This window comes from Nicotiana tabacum, chromosome 22 (assembly GCF_000715075.1).
Source record: "Nicotiana tabacum cultivar K326 chromosome 22, ASM71507v2, whole genome shotgun sequence".
In the NCBI taxonomy this organism is placed as follows: Eukaryota; Viridiplantae; Streptophyta; class Magnoliopsida; order Solanales; family Solanaceae; genus Nicotiana; species Nicotiana tabacum.
This window is the reverse complement of record NC_134101.1, coordinates 168,269,763-168,291,514: the sequence shown is the minus strand read 5'-3', so window position 1 is coordinate 168,291,514 and position 21,752 is coordinate 168,269,763. Positions and strand designations below refer to the sequence as shown.

The 21,752-nt window shown below is 36.5% G+C and overlaps 2 protein-coding genes across 2 annotated transcripts; both read left to right on the top strand.

The window, feature by feature from the left end:
• Positions 1 to 1,388: 1,388 nt before the first annotated feature.
• Positions 1,389 to 6,963, top strand: LOC107760078 (U1 small nuclear ribonucleoprotein A). Its single transcript, XM_016578096.2, has 5 exons — positions 1,389 to 1,552; positions 1,655 to 1,827; positions 5,434 to 5,527; positions 5,815 to 5,903; positions 6,406 to 6,963. Exons 1-5 carry the CDS (start codon positions 1,435 to 1,437, stop codon positions 6,697 to 6,699), a joined length of 768 nt encoding a protein of 255 aa, XP_016433582.1. The 5' UTR covers positions 1,389 to 1,434; the 3' UTR covers positions 6,700 to 6,963.
• Positions 6,964 to 9,683: 2,720 nt separating this feature from the next.
• LOC107760079 (gamma-tubulin complex component 4 homolog) lies at positions 9,684 to 21,696 on the top strand. Its single transcript, XM_016578097.2, has 16 exons — positions 9,684 to 10,044; positions 10,885 to 11,176; positions 11,785 to 11,921; positions 12,973 to 13,071; positions 13,490 to 13,607; positions 14,955 to 15,224; positions 15,397 to 15,477; positions 15,547 to 15,630; positions 17,403 to 17,489; positions 17,991 to 18,046; positions 18,121 to 18,315; positions 18,581 to 18,806; positions 19,410 to 19,498; positions 20,204 to 20,357; positions 20,929 to 21,051; positions 21,134 to 21,696. The coding sequence occupies exons 1-16, from the start codon at positions 9,869 to 9,871 to the stop codon at positions 21,194 to 21,196; spliced, it is 2,250 nt and encodes a 749-aa protein (XP_016433583.1). The 5' UTR covers positions 9,684 to 9,868; the 3' UTR covers positions 21,197 to 21,696.
• Positions 21,697 to 21,752: the final 56 nt, after the last annotated feature.

The following is a 21,752-nucleotide window of genomic DNA, read 5'->3' as shown; positions in this document are numbered from 1 at the left end:
TTGAAAAAAATTATTATTGGCCACTTAAAACTTTCCTAGTTCGTTGTTAATTAAGCAAAAGAAAAATTAATCTTGTCATACTGCATGCATATAAAAAATATAAATTCTAGTTAATATTGAAGGATAAATGAGAATTCTAAGATTAGAAAATGGAGATTATAGTTAATAGTTTTTTAATTTTTACTTTTTTAAATATTTAAATATGAATTTAATTAATTGTTGGCCTGCGGGCCGGCCCATGCCCAGCCTCGATCAAGCCTCAAGGGCCAGCAAGCTGACTTGGACCGGGCTTATAAGCCTCAATTTTAAATGGGCTAAAACAATTCCAACCTAATTCTATCCAAGTAGCGGGCTGAGTTGGGCTGGGTTGGGCTGGCCTCATGGGCCAAGCCTATTTTAACGGCTCTATGAATATTGATATTTTATTCAATTAGCTGATTGAGGGTCATTAAGGGTAAGAGAGGTTTTAAACAATAGATTTCAACATATTCAGGTGTCTAGTGTCTATTTACCTATTTTACCAAAAGAAAGAACCTTTTAATTCTTGATATTATCTGAAATACTTTCCCTAAAAGGATTTATTGCTAGGCTTAAGCGTGTAGTCCTAATTTAGGCAAATCCAAAATCCAAATGGAATTTCATTTTTTTTTTTAAATTTTAGTATGGATTTTCAGATTACGAATTGAATGTCGAACTTAATTTTTAAAATTTTAAATTTCGGATTGGATGTTGGATTTGGTACTTTAGATTTTTGGATATTCGAAAATCCAAATATTTTATACTTTATATTTAGTCCATAATTCATATGCCAATAATAATGAGTCTACTACCCTATCCATTAGATATTGTCTCGTATATTAAATACTAATTATTAAGGCAATGTCAGAATACTTTCTATTTCGACATGATTTTACCATTGCTAATTCTTATCGTCTTTATTAATGTCTATATTGCATTTTCTTGATGATGATTTTATTACTTGAAACTTTATTTAGATGATTGCGGTGAGAAAGAAGAATTTCTTAGAAAATTTTACATGAATATTTTCATTTGGATGTTCATTTTTGTAAGAAGCAGAAACAACTCAACTTATAGGCTCAAAATCGAAAATCCGAAATATCCAAACCGATTAATCCGAAATTAAATTTAAAATATCTAATCCAATCCGAGCTTATTTACAGTTGGCTTATTTTCTTAAATCTAAAAATTGAATATTCAAACTGAAATTTTCATATTCAATCCGAACTGCCGGAACCCACCCCGTTTATTGTCGGACTGGGCTGAGGATTGATAAGAAGAGCAAATCCAAACCATCAACGGTCCAAGCCCAATATGTTAATCCAGCCTAAGCCCAAATAGAAGCCCTACTCGTGCCTAAAATTTCTGGAGAAATTAACGACTACCTGAAGTTGATTCTGCTAGCGAAGAGCAGCCATGGCGGAGGCGAACCAGAATACGAATCCGAATCCGAATCCGAACCCGAGCGGCGGCGAAGTTACACCGAATGTGACTATTTATATCAACAACCTCAATGAGAAAATAAAGCTTGAAGGTAGGTACTCCATGCTTCTCTCGAGATTGTACGTAAAACATTTTCCTCTCATGTGTTCACTTTGTATTGATGTGTTACGTATTGATGGTGAATGAATTGTAGAGCTGAAGAAATCGCTGCACGCTGTGTTCTCACAGTTTGGTAAGATACTGGAGGTTTTAGCATTCAAAACCCTAAAGCACAAAGGACAGGCGTGGGTAGTGTTTGAGGAAGTCTCTTCTGCTAGCAATGCACTTCGCCAGATGCAGGGTTTCCCTTTCTACGATAAGCCTATGGTATTCATTACTCCGATTTCCGTTTGTTTCTGTGAATTTTCACTACTGGAATCTAGTTCCTAACTGTTGCAATGTGCTCTGCTGCAATATATAGTTCACAGTTGCTAAAAGAATCAACTTTACTATCAATCAATTAACTATACCTCTCAAACTAGTAGGGATTGGCTATATGGAGATTTATATGATTGATCTATCAAAATTTAGCTATTTTTAGGCTATGAATTCACCGTAATCTTCCTGCCTTATCTTTATACGGACTTGGGACTAGCGAGCTAAAGTGAATTAAATCTTCAGTGTGACTCTATTTATTTGATAAATGATCCTAGATATGTATTGAATGTTCAAGCATTTTGGTATCTTACCTATGCTCAATTAGAGAATACTATTTTTCATGGTGTCTTAATATTACACTGGCTGACTTTAGGGATGTGATGGATATAGGAGGTGGAGCTTCTAGGAGTAAGGATAAGTTTCCTTGAGGTTTTCAAACTAGTTGCGCTATATGGAAAGAGGAGTGGAACTGCTTTTGGCATTGGCAAACTACTAAATGGGCTTAAATGAAGAGACATGGACAATGAGGATTCAAACTGTCAATTGTAACTTGCTTGGGATTGGGGCGTACAACAACAACAACAAAAAAAAAACCCGGTGTAATCCCACTATCCCAGTGTAACTTGCTTGGGATTGGGGCATAGTTGTTGCAATCTAGCAAACTACCTTTTTTTTATAAGGTAAATAAATGTATTAAAAATTGGGGGAAACCCCATATATAAGCCGTATACCAAAAGAAGAGAACCTGCACCAAAATATGGTTCTCAACTAAAGAGACCCAATCCTCTATACAAATTGGGACTTCATGAGTACATCAAAAAGGAACAAGAAACAAAAGACTATTTTGCAATTTTATAAAATCTTGTTCCACCCTTTCAAATGCCCTCCTATTTCTCTCTCCCCAAGTAACCCACATAATTGCTAATGGGGCAACACGCCATGCCCTTGGAATTCTCTTCCCCTTCCTATGAGCTCAACCATGCAATGCCTCCTTCACTGTGCCCGGCATCACCTATTGCATCCCAAATAAATTAAGGACCACCCTCCACAAACGGTTAACGACTTGACAACGCAATAGTAGATGATCTACGTCTTCGCCCGAGCTTTTGCACATGAAACACCAACTTATAGGTGATCCTCCTCTTTCTTAGTCAGTGCAATCGACCAAACTACTAGACAATAAATTTTGAGGAAATTGATTTGGCATATCGTTGGATTGAGTATGGCATCTATATTGTTTGAATTCAGTCCATTGAGCAATGAATGCGGCCTCAATGCTCAATTTATTTGGATTGGTATATGAATCCGTTATATGCATTGCGCTTTATTGTAGTTTCTATTACTAAATAGTTTGTCTTTAAGGATTGGAGTTGGCTAAAACTGGATACTCTATGGATATTACAATTATCGTATACTGAAATACAAATCTCTGACCAGACTAGGAACTTCTAATAATCACCAAACCTGTCATGCTTTTGATTCAACATATTTGTTATTTTAGAGTGCTTGACTGTTAAGGGCACATTAGTTTGTTCTTCGGCTAATGGCATGAGGGTAAGATGTGGCATGACTAAGGGGTGAGATTAGCGGGTTTTGATCTCGTTATTGAGAGGTAGACAGAGGAGATAGAAAAAGCTTGCCTTTCTTGATTCATAAGATTCTATGTTCAATAGCATCAATATATTATCATACTGAGTCTTCTCTGCCATGTCGTGAGCCTAGGGTCTATCGCAAACAGCCTCTCTACTCCTCCGGAGTAGGGGTAAGGTCCGCGTACACATACCCTCCCCAGACCCCACTTGTGGGATTCCACTGGGTTGTTGTTGTTGTAGTCTCTCTGCCATTACTTCTCGGACCAATCAATTCGGAACTGCCTCCACAAGTCTTATGCATTTTCTGAAATATATTAAGTAGAATGTATGATGTGATGACCCTAGGTTGAGAACTCAATGGGCTACGATGACCCTTTTTTTCCTTACCAACAATCCTAGGAAACTCCGAATACTGGTCCACTAATGGAAGAGTAGCTTGAACAACTAAAGCTTATTCCCAACTAGTTGAGTATCATCTATATAGTTACTTTCTTTGTGTTGTGTCTTAGCTAAGTCCCAATTGATTACGAGAGGTTATAGGTTTTTAAAAAAAGGTTATAGGTCTTTTTTAATAGAAGTTTTCTCCATTTTATTTTTTATATACCTTTTTCGTTTTAGCACATTCGATCATTATAGTGTAATACCCAGGACTGGAGGTCTATATAGGACATGGCCAATCCTTGAGATGTGTTCTGAGATTCATCTTGTGGATAAACGTCTATAGATGGAAAAATGGAGTCAGAATAGATGATTGAAATCATAATTTGCTTTGACCTTTTAATTGTTTCAGTAAGCAATTGTATCTCCTAGTTTCAGAGATTGGTTAAGATAGTCTTTGTCAAGGATATTTCAACCTGGAAATTTGTTTTGTCCTCAGTCAAATGAGGATATTCTGAAATATATATGTATATATGCTGGTTTAGCTTCATGTGAGCTTGAATTTACAAATCATACATCCTTTAATTTCAATTGTCGTACTAGTTGCATATTTCTCCTCTTCACTTGAGTTTAAGAGAGTGTTTTTTCATGCTAGTTCTAGGTGTTTTTAAAAGGGAACCACCCAGGTTTCACTCGGATTTTTGGGTGGGTTATTTTATTAATATCTCAAAAGAAATAGTACAAGGGGGATAGGCACTTACCTTACTAATCCTAATGATTTTAGGATTAGTAATGCTAGTTCTAGGTGTCACCTCATTGCTTGCTGTTTGATTTTTGATTAATATGATTAAAATATATTGCTCTCCCCAGGCACCCATAAAGTGCAATAGTTGCTGGGCAAAAACTCGAACTCCCATAAGGTTAACTCAAGTAGTGTCTATGTGATATACATTCCTGATGTTACACCAAAGAGCCAAAAAGTACAAGCATCTAAACTTTAGTTGTTTGTTGCTCTTGCATAGTGTGCTACCATTAACTATGAGGATGCACATGTATTATGGTTAAAATGTTTATGGATTTTGTTTTACATAGGTTATTCTTACATCAAAGATGTTACTTTTTCCGTTTTCTCTGGTTGAGTAAACCAACTGCTTTTTTTTGTGAATTTTCAGTCTTTACTTTTACATGCAATGCTATTCTTTACACATACGTGGTAGCATATTACAGGGTTTAGCAAAGTGCATATGAATGCTATACAATGTGTCCCCTCTTTGTTTTTGGTTCTTGCATGCGCATGCTATGTTCATCTGTTCATTAATCAAGCAAAATTAAAATTGCTTCTAGATACTTAATGAGGTTGGAATTTTCAATCCGGAGTCTCTCTTTTTATTCCTGAATTAACTTCTTTACCTCAATTATGTCTCGATGTCATTTTGATAGCTACTGTTATATGTTTTATTGGGGGTACTATTGATGGTTACATTTCCCCAGACCCCAGTAGTGGGATTTTACTGGGTTGTTGTTGTTGTTGTTGTTGTATTGATGGTTACATAGTTATTCTGACACACATACATGTCTGTCACAGAGAATACAATATGCAAAGACGAAATCTGATGTTGTAGCAAAAGCTGATGGTACTTTTGTTCCCCGAGAGAAAAGAAAGAGGCACGAGGATAAAGGTAAAGTCTTTCATTTGAAAATTTTCGAGGGTTTCTATATTCTTTTGAATCCATATAGGAGGTTGTAAGGCTAAATGTGTTACTTCATACAGTTTGCTGCATACTGTTTGCTTTAAGATACAGATAATAATAGGGTGATAAATTTTACCTTCCAACATCTGTGGTTGTGATTAGCTTCCCTGTTCCCCCTCTCCTACAACCCACCCACCCCCCCAAAAAAAAAAGGAAAAGAAACTGCAATTACCTGATTATTGCAAATTTTATCTATTTGTTTGCTGATCCTGCAGGTAGAAAGAAAAAGGACCAGCCAGATGCTAATCAAGCTGGAATGGGTCTGAATCCTGCATATGCTGGTGCTTATGGTGCAGCACCTCCTGTAAGCATTTTCCCTTATTTTAGGAGACCTTGTAGAGTTTTCTGTTTCGGCACCATATGTTAAATTAGTGGGGATTATATTATCTTTTGTCCTGTCGCCACGTACTCTAGGAAGGCAAACAGGTGATGCAATGTAGATTTCGTTTTAAAAGATGCCATCTGATTTTTCCAATTAGGCATTACTTGAAAGTGCACCATGGTGCATGGATAGTGGCAGTTGTTTCGAGTTAGGATGGAGAGAAACCTCTGCGGCAAAACTTAATGAATTACTTTTTAGATTGCAATTTGCCTCTATGGTAACCTTTCCGGAAGTGTAGGTGTGTGTGAATTTATTTCTCATTCTGCTGAAATTTTGGCACCTTAATGTTGTGTGGCACGGGAATACCTTCTTATAACCAGGGCTAAAATATAATAAATTTGGTGCTTCTTTCTAGTTGTATATACTGTTTATGAGAGACTTCCTGGAAAATAAAAAACTTTTTCCCCTTGTCCAACTGCTGCAGTTCTCTCAAATACCATACATGGGTGGGGCTAAAGCTGCTGTACCGGAGGCTCCTGCTCCGCCAAATAGTATACTGTTTGTGCAGAATCTTCCTCATCAGTCTACTCCGATGATGCTACAAATGCTCTTCTTCCAATATCCTGGCTTCAAGGAAGTTAGGATGGTTGAAACAAAGCCTGGAATTGCTTTTGTAGAATATGGAGATGAGATGCAATCAACTGTTGCTATGCAGGCCCTTCAAGGATTCAAAATTACCCCTGAGAATCCCATGTTGATTACATATGCAAAGAAGTAGATAGACTATATTTTAGCTGCTGTCTGTAGAATTAAACATTATTTTTCACTAGGGTTTGGATGTTGCGCAGCTGCAAAATTTAAGCTTGTGATCCTTGGATATTTAAGTTCACCAGTGTATTTGTTGTGTAATAGCACCTTAGCACCTCCTTTTTTGTTTGGAACATTATGCATTTCAATTTCCTCTTGCATGTTGTAGAGTAAATACTAAAGGCTTGTGGTGTAGTTTGATCATAGCTGAAAGTCTTATCTATTATTCATGCCAGGTGCTGTATCCATTTATTGGTGTTGAAGTTGTCTCCGTTACAGTGACGGGATACTAACTTGTCAATCCCAAAATTGGATGTAATATTGTCACCTTACCAGACTATAATCTTATTCACAACTCAATATAAAATGTAATTTGCAACTGTCGTTCTATTTCTCAAATCAACTATTGGAAAAGATATTCGAGAGAAGGTGGGTGTGACCCCCATGGAGGACAAGATGCGGGAAGTAAGACTCAGATGGTTCGGGCATATTCAGAGGAGGAGCACTGATGCACCGGTGAGGAGGTGTGAGCGACTGGCTGTAGTGGGCACGCGGAGAGGTAGAGGACGACCTAAGAAGTATTGGGGAGAGGTGATCAGACAGGACATGGCGCGACTTAGGATTACTGAGGACATGACCGTTGACAGGGAATTATGGAGGTCGAGCATTAAGGTTGTAGGTTAGGGGAGAGTTGAGAATATTTCTACAACACAATAGAGTGAGACTAGCCAGTTAGGAGTTAGACTAAGAATGTCATTGGTCGTCTATTGATGCAGGGTTTTACCTTCTAGTTTTACTATACCAGCCATCTATTTCGTATTTCGTATTCTGTATTTCATATCTCTTATATATTGCTGTTATTTTATTATGCATTTTTATGGTACTAATATGTCGGCTCCTGTTGCTTTTTTGAGCCGAGGGTCTCATGGAAACAGCCTCTCTACCTTTCGGGGTAGGGGTAAGGTCTGCGTACATATTACCCTCCCCAAACCCCCTGTGGGATTATATTGGGTCGTTGTTGTTATTGTTGTTGAACTATTGGAAAAGACAAAGACAGTATGTAGTACTCTTTCCGAGTTCAGTCCTAGTTTAACATGAGGGTTTTTCTATTTTCGGTTGTTTCAAAATGTTTGACATTAACTTTTCCGTCATTATCTTAATATGTATAATATACCAGTCAATATAAAAGCTTAATATACCGTTGGAAACCTTCTTAATATGTCAAATTACGCACAGAAGGCCAAGTCGAGAGAATCTCAGCTAGTTTCTGGACAAATGTTTGATTGAAATTTGAAAAAGAGCTTTTGAAGATAGAAATGAAAAATGGTAACTAGTCGAAATATTTATCTTCAAAAACTGCCCCAAAAACTAATGAAAGAATTATAAAAAAATACACGTGACTTCACATCATAACCAAAAATGTCTTATATTTTTAAGTTTTACCCGATCTAGCCCATATTGTACATATTTTGAAAGCGCTAGCAAAAGCATAACTGACAACCCCTATTTCAAAATCTATTTTCTTACGACTATTACTTCTAAAAGCTATGGAGTTAAATGTAGGTGGTCAAGTTACCCATTTCGTTTGATGTTACGACAAGAAAATCTTACTACAAAACTAAGAATATTTTTGTTCTAGAGCCCGGTGGCTTTTGAGACTCTTCACGATTTAGTTTTACAATTTTTGAGTTAAATTTTAGATCTGGGTTTTTTGAGTTTGTTAATTGTTTGGATTGGGTGTTGCTCCAATTGATTGAAAATATCAAGAGGAGTTCAAAACTTAAATGTGAAGTGATTTGCAGTAGATTTGAGCTTGGTTTGAGTTAAATATCATAAGAGACTCAAGGAAGAAGACGAAGTCAATTTTTGTATAATATATATAATTTTGTATAATAACGTATATGAGTGTATAAACACATCTTATACAATATTATACACTTTTATACAAAACATATGTAGACGAACTTCTTTCACGATTTTCAGTTGAAAATTTTATTTAAAACCAGACCAAATCTCCATTAAGTGACTTCAAATTTTATATACAACCTCCTTATACTATTTCTAACAATCTAATTAACACCCAACTCCAAATTTCTCACAATATCATTCGAAATTTGAACCGATTTATTTAAGCTTGTTCAACAATGGTGGACCAGTCCAAATCTTATTAAATGACTTCAAATTTTGTATACAACCTCCTTATACTATTTCTAACAAGTCTAAACAACATCCACTCTAAATTTCTCATAAAACCAAATTTAAAATTGAAATCCACTTATTTAAGCTTGTTCAATAATGATGGATTATCTTAAAAATCTAATTTTTATCACCCAAATGGAAATAATGTTTGAGCCACAATTACTAATTCGAAGATTAGATCAAAAGCTTGAGTCTTTTTTAAAATTAATATTAAATAGTAATTTCCAGAACCTATTTGGAGTTGAATGTTGAATTTTAGCATATTATTTTTGGGCTACAACTTTGTAAAGTTAAATATGGGCCACTTAGTTGCACTTAGGGGTGGCAAACAGGCAGGTTGGGTCGGATATGAGCGAGTCAAAATATGTAATTTAAAAATCGGATAAATTATTTGACTCGATCCGTATTTGAGACGGATTAAAAACGGATTATCCGGCGGATAATATGGATATGACTTCTTGAATATGATCATTTTTTGAGAATTCCTAGTCTCTCAAATTTGAGGAATCCCCAATTTGAGGCTTTACAAATGTAAAAGTTAAACACATTAGTTATACATTTGGTTTACTATTTTCTAATTGGATAATATGATTCTTATCCATATTCGACCTATTTTTACAAAGTTTATTATCCAACCCATTTTTTAATCGATAATACGAATGGACGACGGTTTCCTTTTAATAATATTGCCGCCTCTACTTGCACCGTATGTGTGTGAGTTATATTTATTTATGTGTAATTCCCCCAAAACTAATTGCTTTCTATAATCAAACAAATGTTTTTTAATTTTTTTTTTTTTTTTTTTTGAGCAAAAGCAAAAAAGTTCAGGACACTCTCTCTCCAGTCCAACCCTTTCCCGCTTTTCACCGCATTTCATCAAAACCTTTACTTTCTTTCTTTATTCACTCAGCAGTTTAAAGCAATTCTCTCCTTTACCTATAATGCTGCACGAAATCTTAGTGGCGCTGTTGGGTTACACCGGAGATCTCATCATCGACGCAAGACAACACCGAGATGATTCTACCCACAGTATTCCCTTGTCCCCAGATGCACCCATCTCTCAGGAACCCACCTTTAAGCTTGCCCCTGATCTCTCCTTCGTTCAACCCAGTGAAAGGTTTTCAATTTATCCTCTCGTGTTACTTTTTTATTCTATGGGTAGTATAATTCATTCGTCAGTGGAAAATGTATGGCAACCAACTTTTAGCCCAATTTTGGTTATGTTTTGTCGGAAATTAAACCAAGATTAATTAGTATTCCTATGTTGTCTAGGATTTGATATTTGGTAGTTTATTTAATTCATATCTAGTTAGGTTTTGATTACCAATTTTATATTGGAATAGGTTTTTGATTTTGTAGTATTATAAATAGGGGTGTTACTACATATTTTCTATTGTGGAGAGGTAGCGACAATGTAGAGAGATTCAAGAGTTTATGAGTTGTGAAAAATCCTCCTACCAAGTTCTCTCCCTAGTTTAATAAATTTATTCTATATAGCTTTTGTTGAATTTTTTGCTTGTGCCTAAATTGTTCTTGGGGTATTTCAATCCTTCATGTTTGCAGTTAAACTAGTCCGAATGGAGTGAAATAGATACTGAGGATTCATATAGCTAGTTCGAACTAGTTTAGTTGAGTAGTAGTTGTTGTTGTTAGCAAACATGGAAATAATTCATTTCTTTTTTGTTGTTTTAAATATATAGAACTTCTCACTACTTTAAGAAATATCTGCATATCTAGCTAAACAGTGTATTATGTGGTTTTCGACCTTTAGTTCATATAATTGTTCCTGCCGATCTTGGGCATTTATATATTACATTTTGGGTTGTAACCTGTAGGTGCTTCTTGTGATTTAATCATATAAATGCTCCTATAATATCTAGGGGCCTTTGATGTATTACGTTTATAATTATTGGGCCGTGGAGTGCAGGTATTTCATGTATTTTGGGTTTGGGTGCAGGGATGTCATTGAGAGGATTATCACTCTAGGATTTTACTATAGGGAGCTAGAGCGCTTTGCAGCCAAGTCTTGTAACTTAAGTTGGATTAGGTCCGCCAATGAGTCACCTCTGTCGAGGACATCCCAACTATTGAAAGGGAAGACAGTGAAGCAAAGTGTGTACAGGAGGGCCATTGCGAATGGTATTGTTGAGGTGTTATCAGTTTATAGGTCTGCTGTTCTACATATTGAGCAAAAGTTACTGTCTGATTCACCACCTATCTTGGCAACACTTACTCAAGGCCTCAATAAGGTGGGTTGTTAGTTTGTTCCTTATGATGTACCACTGTGTTCTGATTATTTCTTTGCTTACTGATCATATTATTGATGAATATTTGTCTACAGCAAGCAAAAGCAGAAATGTAAATCATCACTTTAATATGTTGCCGTGGAATTCTGAATTTGAATCAGTAGATCTGTATGAGGGTTGTTCTTTTTCATTTGTTTAACTTTATAGGATACTAAAAACTAGGATAGGAAATTGTTGGATTGGCTGGTTGCGTTGGCTGTATCAAGTTTTTTCTTGCTTGTTTCTTCTGGTACATAGTTCCTTGTTTCTTTATCCTAGTCAACTGTAAGTGACCTTGGCTGATTTTATAGTTTTCTGTTTTTCTTTTCTTTTTATTTAGTAGCTTATGCCTTCTTCCTGAACCTGCACTTCTCTGCTTTTCACTAATTTTTATTACTTCATGATGTGGCACTTATTTTTCTCTGATCAAGACTTGATGGTGCTTCCTCAAGTTTCATATTATTCTTGTTGCCCGTATTTTTCCACCCTTGATTTTCTTGATCTTCCTATTTCAATACATTCAATGACTTGCTTTTGTTCCTTAAATGACTCACTAACATATTTTATTTCAGTTCTTTGTTCTTTTGCCTCCTCTTTTTGAGCTGATTCTAGAGATTGAACATGATAACATTTATGGAGGAAAACTTCTCAACCTTTTACACAAATGCTGCCACTGTGGGGTTCCGGAACTACAGACATGCATTCAGAGGTGAGCATTTAAAAACTTTATCACATTCTTTTGCCGTCTCATCTCTCAACTGTTTTTTTGTTTCTTCTTTCTTTTTTCGTGGCTTATCTATTTGTCGTGGTTGTTGCCGTACTTCTCAAAAGTTGCTTACACGTTTGGTCTTTGAATACTATGCAAGCGGTTGTACAATTTGTATTTTCCTTCTGGTAAGGCATTCAGATGTCTTCACAGAAATACACCAACCCATGGGGCATTTTGCGAGGAACTTAAATTGATATCATTAGTCAAGATTGGTCCTTTATAGTACTTGTGTTAACGTGGGTACCTGACCTGCCCCTTACTGGTGCTTGTATTTGTTTATCTGCCTGTTCTCCGTCCCCTTCCAAAACTTTCCAAATTAAAAGTAACAGAGTGTTATTTACTCCACTTGTCCGACTGTTGAAAGCACTATGATGGAGCTAGGTCATCACTGTTTCCTGTATCCTCAAGAACTGATGTGGGAAAGGATCTCTATCTAGATAAGTTATTCTGCTTAATATTTTCTTTTATTGTTGTTTGTTTTCTGAATATGATCGAGAACCTCATGACCAAAATATGATTGAAGATAAGAGAGTTGAATGTGGGTTAGAGATGCTTTTGATAAATTAGTCGTTTGGAAATAAAAAGTGGCTTCCGTTTCCTGGTAATGACTTATACTCAAAGTGGTCACTGAATTGAACAAACCTAAAAAAGTAAAACAGCACATTTGATTTGAAAGTTGATTGAGTTTACTAGTCTCAGGAATGTTTTCAAAATAGTGCCTTAGAATTTACGTGTGCTTATCTTTTTTCTGTCATTGAGGATGCAAATGTTTTCTCTCCCTGCAAGAATGTAGCCAGCCATTGGATTCTTTTTCTTACTATTTAATTTGATTAACTTGGAAAAGAATTATTCTTTCTGGAATAGGAAGCTGCAAATTCTATGATGGTGTCTCTGCTAGTACAGTGGCTTATGGATCCAAAATAACGATTGTTCTCTTCCTTACATGTGTTTTCCTTTTTTTTCTTTTCTTTTCTTTTTTCTTGAAGCATAGGCTCCTCTGGCATGGGCATCAGGTCATGTATAATCAGCTTGCTTCTTGGGTGGTATATGGAATTCTTCATGATCCATATCAAGAATTCTACATCAGCAGGTAAGCCCTGAGAAGGGTGTCTTTAATTCTGTTTGATAATTTTATGCTTGCTGCAGCATTTGGCATTTAATTAAAATTTACTTAGTAATAGGTAATGGTCCATAGCTTGATGCTGACTGTTCAGTTAAGGACTTATGACAGTGAGCTGTGTGTTTCAGTAGATTCCCCAATTTGCATAGAACTTATCATACTATCCGGTTCGTTTTCCTTGAGCCGATGGTACCCTCCCTCGAGCCCACTTGTGGGATTACATTGAGTCTGTTGTTGTTGTTTATTATCATACTGTCCGGTACTTGAAATTTTTCTCGAGCAACTACTCATTCACAAGACTTCACCGTGCATTATGTCACTATAATGTCCTGTAACTTTTCAAATAGCCATATGTAACATATCTAAGTAAGTTGTGATTATGTCTTAGTCAGGACGACAAAGACTCTGAACAGGAATCAGCTCCACATTTGCTTGAGAAACTGACACGCTTGTCAGTCGCTGATACATCTTTAAGTGATTGGCACTTGGGCTTCCATATTTCTTTGGTATGTTTTGCATTGTTCATTTTGTTGCTTCTATATATAAAGTACCCCCTCTGCCCCAAACTTTGTTTCCTACTTTATTTAATCAGCTTTCCCAAAATTATGTCCATTTTCCTAGAAAGGAAGCTTTTCTCGCACACTTTCTCTGCATTTTCCTTGAAAGAGATATCATATTTATGGGGAAGCTGGTTCGGATTCTTCAAGAAGTTAATTTTATCTCCAATTCTGACCCCACATTTCGTCTTAATAATAGTGCCCAGTCTAAAGAGGACAGATAAAATTGGATGAATGGAGTATTTGCTACTTCATGTTCTTCCTCTGGATCTGTACAACATTTCATTTTTCTGGTTGTCGTCTATGAATGTTTCTCTATTATTGCCCTTGTAAAATGTCTTGTTTCAGATCTCGAGATATATTTCGATAGACATGTCGTTAGTCTTTTGCATCTCATAGTTCTTTGATGAGACAATTGAGAGCCCCATGTGTATTTAGCATCCCAACCATTCAGAAACTCTAGTTTTCTGGCATTTTGTCTTCTTTGTGATGTATATATGATTAGGGAAATGGAACTGGTTCATTAAAGAATCTATTAGTGTTTTTGGATGTGCTAAGCAATTTGTAACTGGAAGTATGCTGTTATGGGTGTTGTCTGATCTTGGTGTAATTTTATGTACCATCTTGGTCCTTTTATCAATAAAATCTTTACCTTATCAAAAAAAAAAAAAGAATCTATTAGTCCTGCTTTATTTATTACTTAGGTGAATCTAGGAAGATACGACATTCATTATTTTGATTGTGCAATATGATTTATACTAGCCTCTGTCATGTATGTTTACGTTGTTCACTTGTTATTCAGCTGCAAATTCGAAGGCCTTATCTATAACATTCTCGTGAGACATATCTGAAAAGGATTTTAGTTTACCTTTGCAATTCTATTGCATAATTTTTGAAACCAGTATTCTGAATAAAGTTAGAAAGATGTTCTATTGCTCATGAAGAAAGGCAGTAGGTGGGCTTAAATAAGCAGCATAGGAATTTTTTTCTCTATATCAATCCTTCGATACAGCAAGAACTGACTACAAGAAAATTTTTCTTTTCCATTTGCTGGAACTAGGACTGATATAACAATAAAATCGTCATATCATTGTTGAAATATGAGTCATTCTTCTTTCCCAGCTTACTTTATCACATTCCCTGTTATTCTTGGCCCTCTTGTGCCGTAAACCTCCACCATTATGTATTCTCGTTGCTCCCTCTCGTTCTCTCTTCTTCACATGGAATAGAGCAGATTTTGCCATCAACCTACTACCATACATCATTTAAGCTATTTGTACACTCTCCTCCATGCAGGATATGCTGCCAGAGTATATTACCATGCATGTTGCAGAATCAATTCTTTTTGCAGGAAAAGCTGTTAGGGTTCTTCGCAATCCAAGTCCCAGTTTCCAATTGAAGGATGGTTCATCTCATCAGCAAATACAAAGAGGACCTCAAAGGGCCCAAGGATATACAACGGCGATATCTTTCCAGAATAACTCCTTGGATAATAAGTTAATTGGAGAAGATTTACTCCCACAGGCAGAGGCTGACAAGATTGAATCTCTGATTCAACACTTAAAGGTACAATAAGCTTCTCAGTCTTTAATATTGATATGTGCGATATATCTTCTTTGGCACATGTATTAAAGCTTGGAACCTTTTTTAACCTGCTCCTTATGGGTTTCTCCCTCCTGAAGCTAAGTGCACATTCTATCTATTGTTTGGCCTAAATTTAAAACTATCTCATTTGTAGGAGTCGTCTGAATTTCACAAAAGATCATTCGAGAATGCCATTGATACAATAAAAGCAGTTGCAGCCAGTCATCTGTGGCAGGTGCATGCATACAGTACCATTTCTTCCCTTGCTGCAGAAAATGCACTTACGAATCATTTCTGTTTGCAGCTTGTCGTTGTGCGTGCCGACTTAAATGGGCACTTGAAGGCTCTTAAAGACTATTTTCTTTTAGAAAAAGGTGATTTCTTCCAGGTAAAGGAAACTGACTTCTACAACTTATGTTTCACAGGTTGTCAATGATATCATGTTCTCCTGATGGTTGTTTCTTTTCCAATTTTTGGCACAGCTCAGAGAGAAAGTTGCATAATTCAATTAAAGATCAATAGAAGGAAGCATTTTATGTTTTATACTAGTATTCTGAATAATCTATGTGGCTACTGTTTTTATCTCCAAAGCCTAGGGTTTTTAACCTAACTTAAACATGCTGAAGGTGCTTATGAAGGAAATATTAGTATCATCCAGATATACTAGTATTCTGAATAATCTATGTGGCTACTGTTTTTTCTCCAAAGCCTAGGGTTTTTAACCTAACTTAAACATGCTGAAGGTGCTTATGAAGGAAATATTAGTATCATCCAGATGCTCTTGAAGTTTCAAGTACCTTGGGTCGGTTATCCAGGGGGATGGGGAGATCGACGAAGATGTCACACACCGTATAGGGGTGGGGTGGATGAAATGGAGGTTAGCATTTGGAGTCCTGTGTGACAAGAAAGTGTCACCGCTACTCAAAGGTAAGTTTTATAGAGCGGTGGTTAGACCGGCCATGTTGTATGGGGCTGAGTGTTGGCTAGTTAAGAACTCATATGTCCAGAAGATGAAAGTAGCAGAAATGAGGATGTTGAGGTGGATGTGCGAATACACTAGGATGGATAAGATTAGGAATGAAGTTATTCGGGAGAAGGTGGGCGTGGCTGCCCTTGATGACAAGATGCGGGAAGCGAGGCTCAGATGGTTCGGGCACGTACATAGGAGAAGCTTGGATGCTTCGGTAAGGAGATGCGAGCGGTTGGCGTTGGTGGATACGAGGAGAGGTAGAGGGCGGCCTAAGAAGTATTGGGGAGAGGTGATCAGACGGGATATGGCGAGGCTTCAGATCTCCGAGGACATGGCACTCGATAGGAAGTTGTGGTGGTTGAGCATTAAGGTTGTAGGTTAGGAGGTAGTTGAGTATACTTAGTCTAGCAGTGTGAAGCTAGGCTGATAGGATTTAGTCTTAGACTGCTAGTGGTCAATGTTGTGTTTACACTATTCTTCCGTTTTCATAGTGTCGAGCCTTATTTACTGGTTATTACATCTGCTTTCCATTTATTTACTGGTTCTTGTGATGTTATTATTTCTATGGTTTTTTGTTGATGGTGCTGATGTATTGTCTCTTTTCGTCTTCTTGAGCCGAGGGTCTATCGGAAACAACCTCTCTATCCCCTCGGGGTAGAGGTAAGGTCTGCGTACACATTACCCTCCCCAGACCCCACTTGTGGGATCTTACTGGGTCGTTGTTGTTGTTGTATCCAGATGCTCTTGAAGATTTTCTGGATAATAAAATTTGTTATTGTATATAAATGAAATTCATGCTGATGTGAAATACATCATTGACAAAATATAAACTACCTATGTATATTAATAGGCAGCAAAAATTAGCAGTTTCATCAGTTAGTAGTCATAAACTTACATAGGCTTGTGATTTTTTATTCTTTCTCTATTCTATTGGTGGAAAGGACATAGGCACTAATTGATGCAACATAAGTAGAGCTAATTTCTTATGTCATGGCTCAGCTATATTTAACTTCATTTGTTGTAAATATGTGTGAGAAGTGTAGGTGACTAATGAATATGCCATAACGAGCTAGTGCTATTCTAGTTGAATACTAAAGAGCATGTGCTGTTTGAGAGCTATTCCTTTTAATGATTTTTGCAAATGAAGTTTTTGTTTCTTCAGTAGTACTGACAAAAGGTATTTCTGACAGAGTTTCCTCGAGGAGAGTCGCCAGCTGATGCGTTTACCACCTCGCCAATCTACTGCAGAAGCGGATCTTATGGTCCCATTTCAACTAGTAGGTTTTGTATAGGACAATAATGCTTGTATCGACTACTGCCTTTTGTTTTTCATATTTTTCTATTGTCTTGCATTCTGCATTCCAACTCCAAAATAATTTTTACATTTTACATACTGGTTCTTTTCTTTCTTGTCTTGCCTCATTAAAAGGTAACTGATGTTGGTTGCCTGAAGAACAATCCATGATTTTGAGAAGTTCGGTTGAATGGTTATTGATGTGCTGAGGTCTTTGATAAGTTGTCTGATAAGTTGTCTATAGGAAGACTGCTGTGTTTCCTCAACCAAAAAAAAAAAAATCACAATAAAGAAGGCTGTTGTGTTGTTCTAAATGCTTCTTTATTTTTTTGTTTATTTTCAACCAAATTTGGAGCGTAATGGCAGAGGCAGAATTTTGTTTGTCCAGTTGCTTCTTCTTTGCTCTTGGCGTGGCATGGTTTTTGTCGTGGTTTACAATCATTAAAGATATCTAAAGTCTTGAACTACCTTGGTTACATTGCAGGCTGCTTTAAAGACTATTGGTGAAGAGGACAAATACTTTTCAAGGGTGTCTTTGCGGTAAGATTATAATTTGGTTTCTTATATTTGAAATGTCTAAACAGTTTATGTCACATTAACTTTTCCTAATGTAGGATGCCATCATTTGGAATTGCTTTAAAACCCTCACCAGTTGATTTGCCCAAGGTAAAAGTGAATAAAGATGGAGACTCAGTAGGGCACCCAGATGCATCTTTGGAGGTGTCCCTTGATGGATGGGATGGCATTTCCCTTGAATATTCTATTAACTGGCCATTGCAGCTGTTTGTTACGCCGGAAGTGCTATCCAAGTAATATTTACAGCTGCCATGAAATCTATATCTTTTTAAATCCAAATAGTGAACTTAGAAGAGGAAATATTTCTCTTATTTGAAAAATACTTTTTGGGTATATGGTTTTTCTAATGGCATAATGTCTTGGATGACCACCCAGAATACCTTTAGTAACAACCCACCAGAATAAAATGAGGATGTGAACAGGAACGATGCATGGACATTGTTGTTTGCCAAAACCTTTAGCAACTACTCTTTTTTATTAATTGCTATTTTGCATTAGGTATCAAAGGATATTCCAGTATCTTCTCCGTCTTAAGAGGACGCAAATGGAGTTGGAAAAATCATGGGCTTTTGCTATGCATCAAGATCATTTTGACTTTGCTAAACTTCGAAATGACTCTAGAAAGTCATTTGTGTCTCAGCATCGAAGGCAACGCCTTAGACCAATGTGGCATGTTAGAGAGCACATGGCCTTCTTGATCAGAAATCTTCAATTCTATATTCAGGTATTTCCTGTAAGATATCTGTGTGCATCCTGTCAGTTATCATTGCTTAATAGATGATCCAACTTTCTTAACCAAATGCTTTGTCGTGTAATAGATTTAATGCTAAAAGGCTCTTCTTTGAAGTGATAAATTTCCACGATCAGTTGAATAAATGAGCTATGATATAGTAAACTAATCAGGCAGTTAGCTTCTTTCATTTCCTTCAGCTGAAATAGACTCTTGAAGCTCAGAACTGGGCTTATTTTCATGGACCTGCATATGATTGAATGTTGGAACTTTTTACTTCTACATGCCCTGTCCTATACTTAAGAATTTTGATACCTTATAACTTGCAGAAAGGTTGTTTCATTGACAATTCTTACATATGATGTGAAAGTCACAATTTTACGTTCTTCAACTTAATTGGAAACAACTTTACTAATTTATATGAAAGAACATGTCATAGTCCATCACCATTAAAGTTGTGATTCTAATTCTTAAATCGGTAGTTGGTGAAGCAATCACAAGAAAGTTCTCTGTTAGACAACCTTGAAAGTCTTGTCTCTTTGTTGTCTTCCGCCATAATGTCTTTGCAAAAACCTAAAAACACATTTAATTTCTCAGGTGGATGTGATAGAATCTCAATGGAACGTTTTGCAATCTCATATTCAGAATTCTCATGATTTCACAGAACTTGTGGGCTTCCATCAAGAGTAAGTAATTGGACATTTTGACATGTACTATGCTGCCTGTAACTATTGAATAGTGATTGCAACTGCTGCTATCAGTGCCTTTCGGAATTTGAAATTTGTATGTATTGTTGAATCTTCCTAGTTCTACACTGTTGCTCTATGCTTCTTAGAATTCTGTCGTCCTTTTCAGGTGTATATTGTCAAAGATTATCACCACTAATTTGTTCTTGAAACATTAATCTGCAATTATATCATATTGTTAATGAAATGGAGCTACTAGAACGTGATCATCATTACCAACCTAAGCTGTAGACTTGTAGTTTGCTCTTTTTGTATCTCTGGGACATTCTATTTCAGATATAGGTTGTCTGTTTTTGTACTACTTTTTGCAATGTGAAGACAGTTGCATAACCACCATCGTAAGCTTTCACATACAAGCAACAAACATACACAAATTTTTAATTTGCGACATAAGTTAGAAGTGTATCAAGAATCTTGTTGTGTATATTGGGGACTTGTTTGTTGTCCTGAGAGACGAAACTACTGCACCTTAGTTCTCATAGTATTGAACTTCTAGTAGGTTTTTCAGTAATGCCGGACGTTTCGTGCACGGGGCTGCCCTTAGTTTCAACATTGGCAAGATTACTATGTCGTTGCTACTCATATCTTGTGATTGCTGCTTGTTCTTTGATATAAAAAGTTGATGGACATTGGGTTGTTTTTCAGTTACTTGGCTGCACTGATTTCACAATCTTTCTTGGACATCGGTTCTGTCTCAAGAATTCTGGATGGAATAATGAAACTATGCTTGCAGTTCTGTTGGAAGATCGAAAGCGACGAAAGCAATAGAAGTACTAAGGAGCTGGAGCACATAGCTGAGGTACTATTAAGTTGATTTATGCTTCTAGTGTTTTCATTTTCTAATGATAGTCAAGAACATGTTCAGAGAATGACTGATGGCTGGTCCATTCAAATTCATCACTAAGAAGCAAGAATTTGCCATACACAAATTGGGTCAAAATACTGTCCTTTGCTCACCACCTCTGACGTTCTTCATGTAACACTACTCTTAAATAAAAGCCAAGGCGTCTTTTCATTGATGTTTTGCTCGCTTGTCATTCTCCACCTTCTAACACTTGATTAACCTCAACTTATCTGACTAATGAGTGCTGACAAAGATGTGGTGGCACCTTATTTTGTTATCATCAATATTACTATGATATAAACTATGCCATGACAGATAATTTAGTTTCCCGCACTAGATTTTCTGTGGCTTTTGTTCGTTGAAGAACTTATTACTTTCGAATGATGAAATCTTATTTTACTTAAGTATTTGAATTTGATCCTTTTTTTCCCTCTATGGTCGATGATCGCTATTTTGAATTATTTATTATATTTGTTGTATGGATTGGTTCCTGCTGCAATAGTTCTTATTTCTTATGATTTCTCAGGAGTTCAACAAGAAATCAAACTCCCTATACACAATACTACGTAGTAGCAGGCTTGCTGGGAGCCAGAGAGCCCCATTCCTTAGGCAATTTCTTTTGCGACTCAATTTCAATTCCTTCTTTGAGGTAAATCCCTTCTGGGGTTACGTGGAAACTTCATATTTAATTTGCTTATTTAATTTATATTACTTTAAAAATTTATCAACAGGCAAAAGCAAAAGGGGTGCTCAATATTGTCAGACCTCGGCCACCCGCATCTCTTCTGCAGTGATAATTTCTTCTTCTAAAAGACACCGAATATAGTGTGATGGCTTATGTGATGAATTCAGTGTTCTTATTCTTGATAATGCAGTACAAAGCTTTTCAAACTTGGATAAGTCGAATGAAGGTCAAGTTCTTGAGTTTCATGTTTCAAAATGAGGTCATGCTGTTAGCTGGCTGATCATTTTCTTACAAGTAAGACTTGGGCGGTAGTGCTACCCTTTGCCGTGCTCCTCTACTGTCTTTTCGTGGTGAATTACGTCCCCCCCCCCCCCCCCCGTTGCATTATTTTGAATCTCTGAAAACAAGAGAAAGTTACTATGTATTTGACCGTATAGATCAAATAAGAGGGAAAGAGAAGGAAGATAAAAATTGAAGATGGGGGAGGGCCTGTTCAATCATAAGATTAGAAGTAGCACGCACTCAAGGGTGTGATTGAGTGGTTAATGAAGTTGGTGAAAATCATGAAAGATCAAGGTTTAAATTTTAATAAAGACAAAAATTATTAGCTAATTTCTTCCTATTTATTCAAGCTTATTGACCTATTTAGACCGTTTGATCCATAA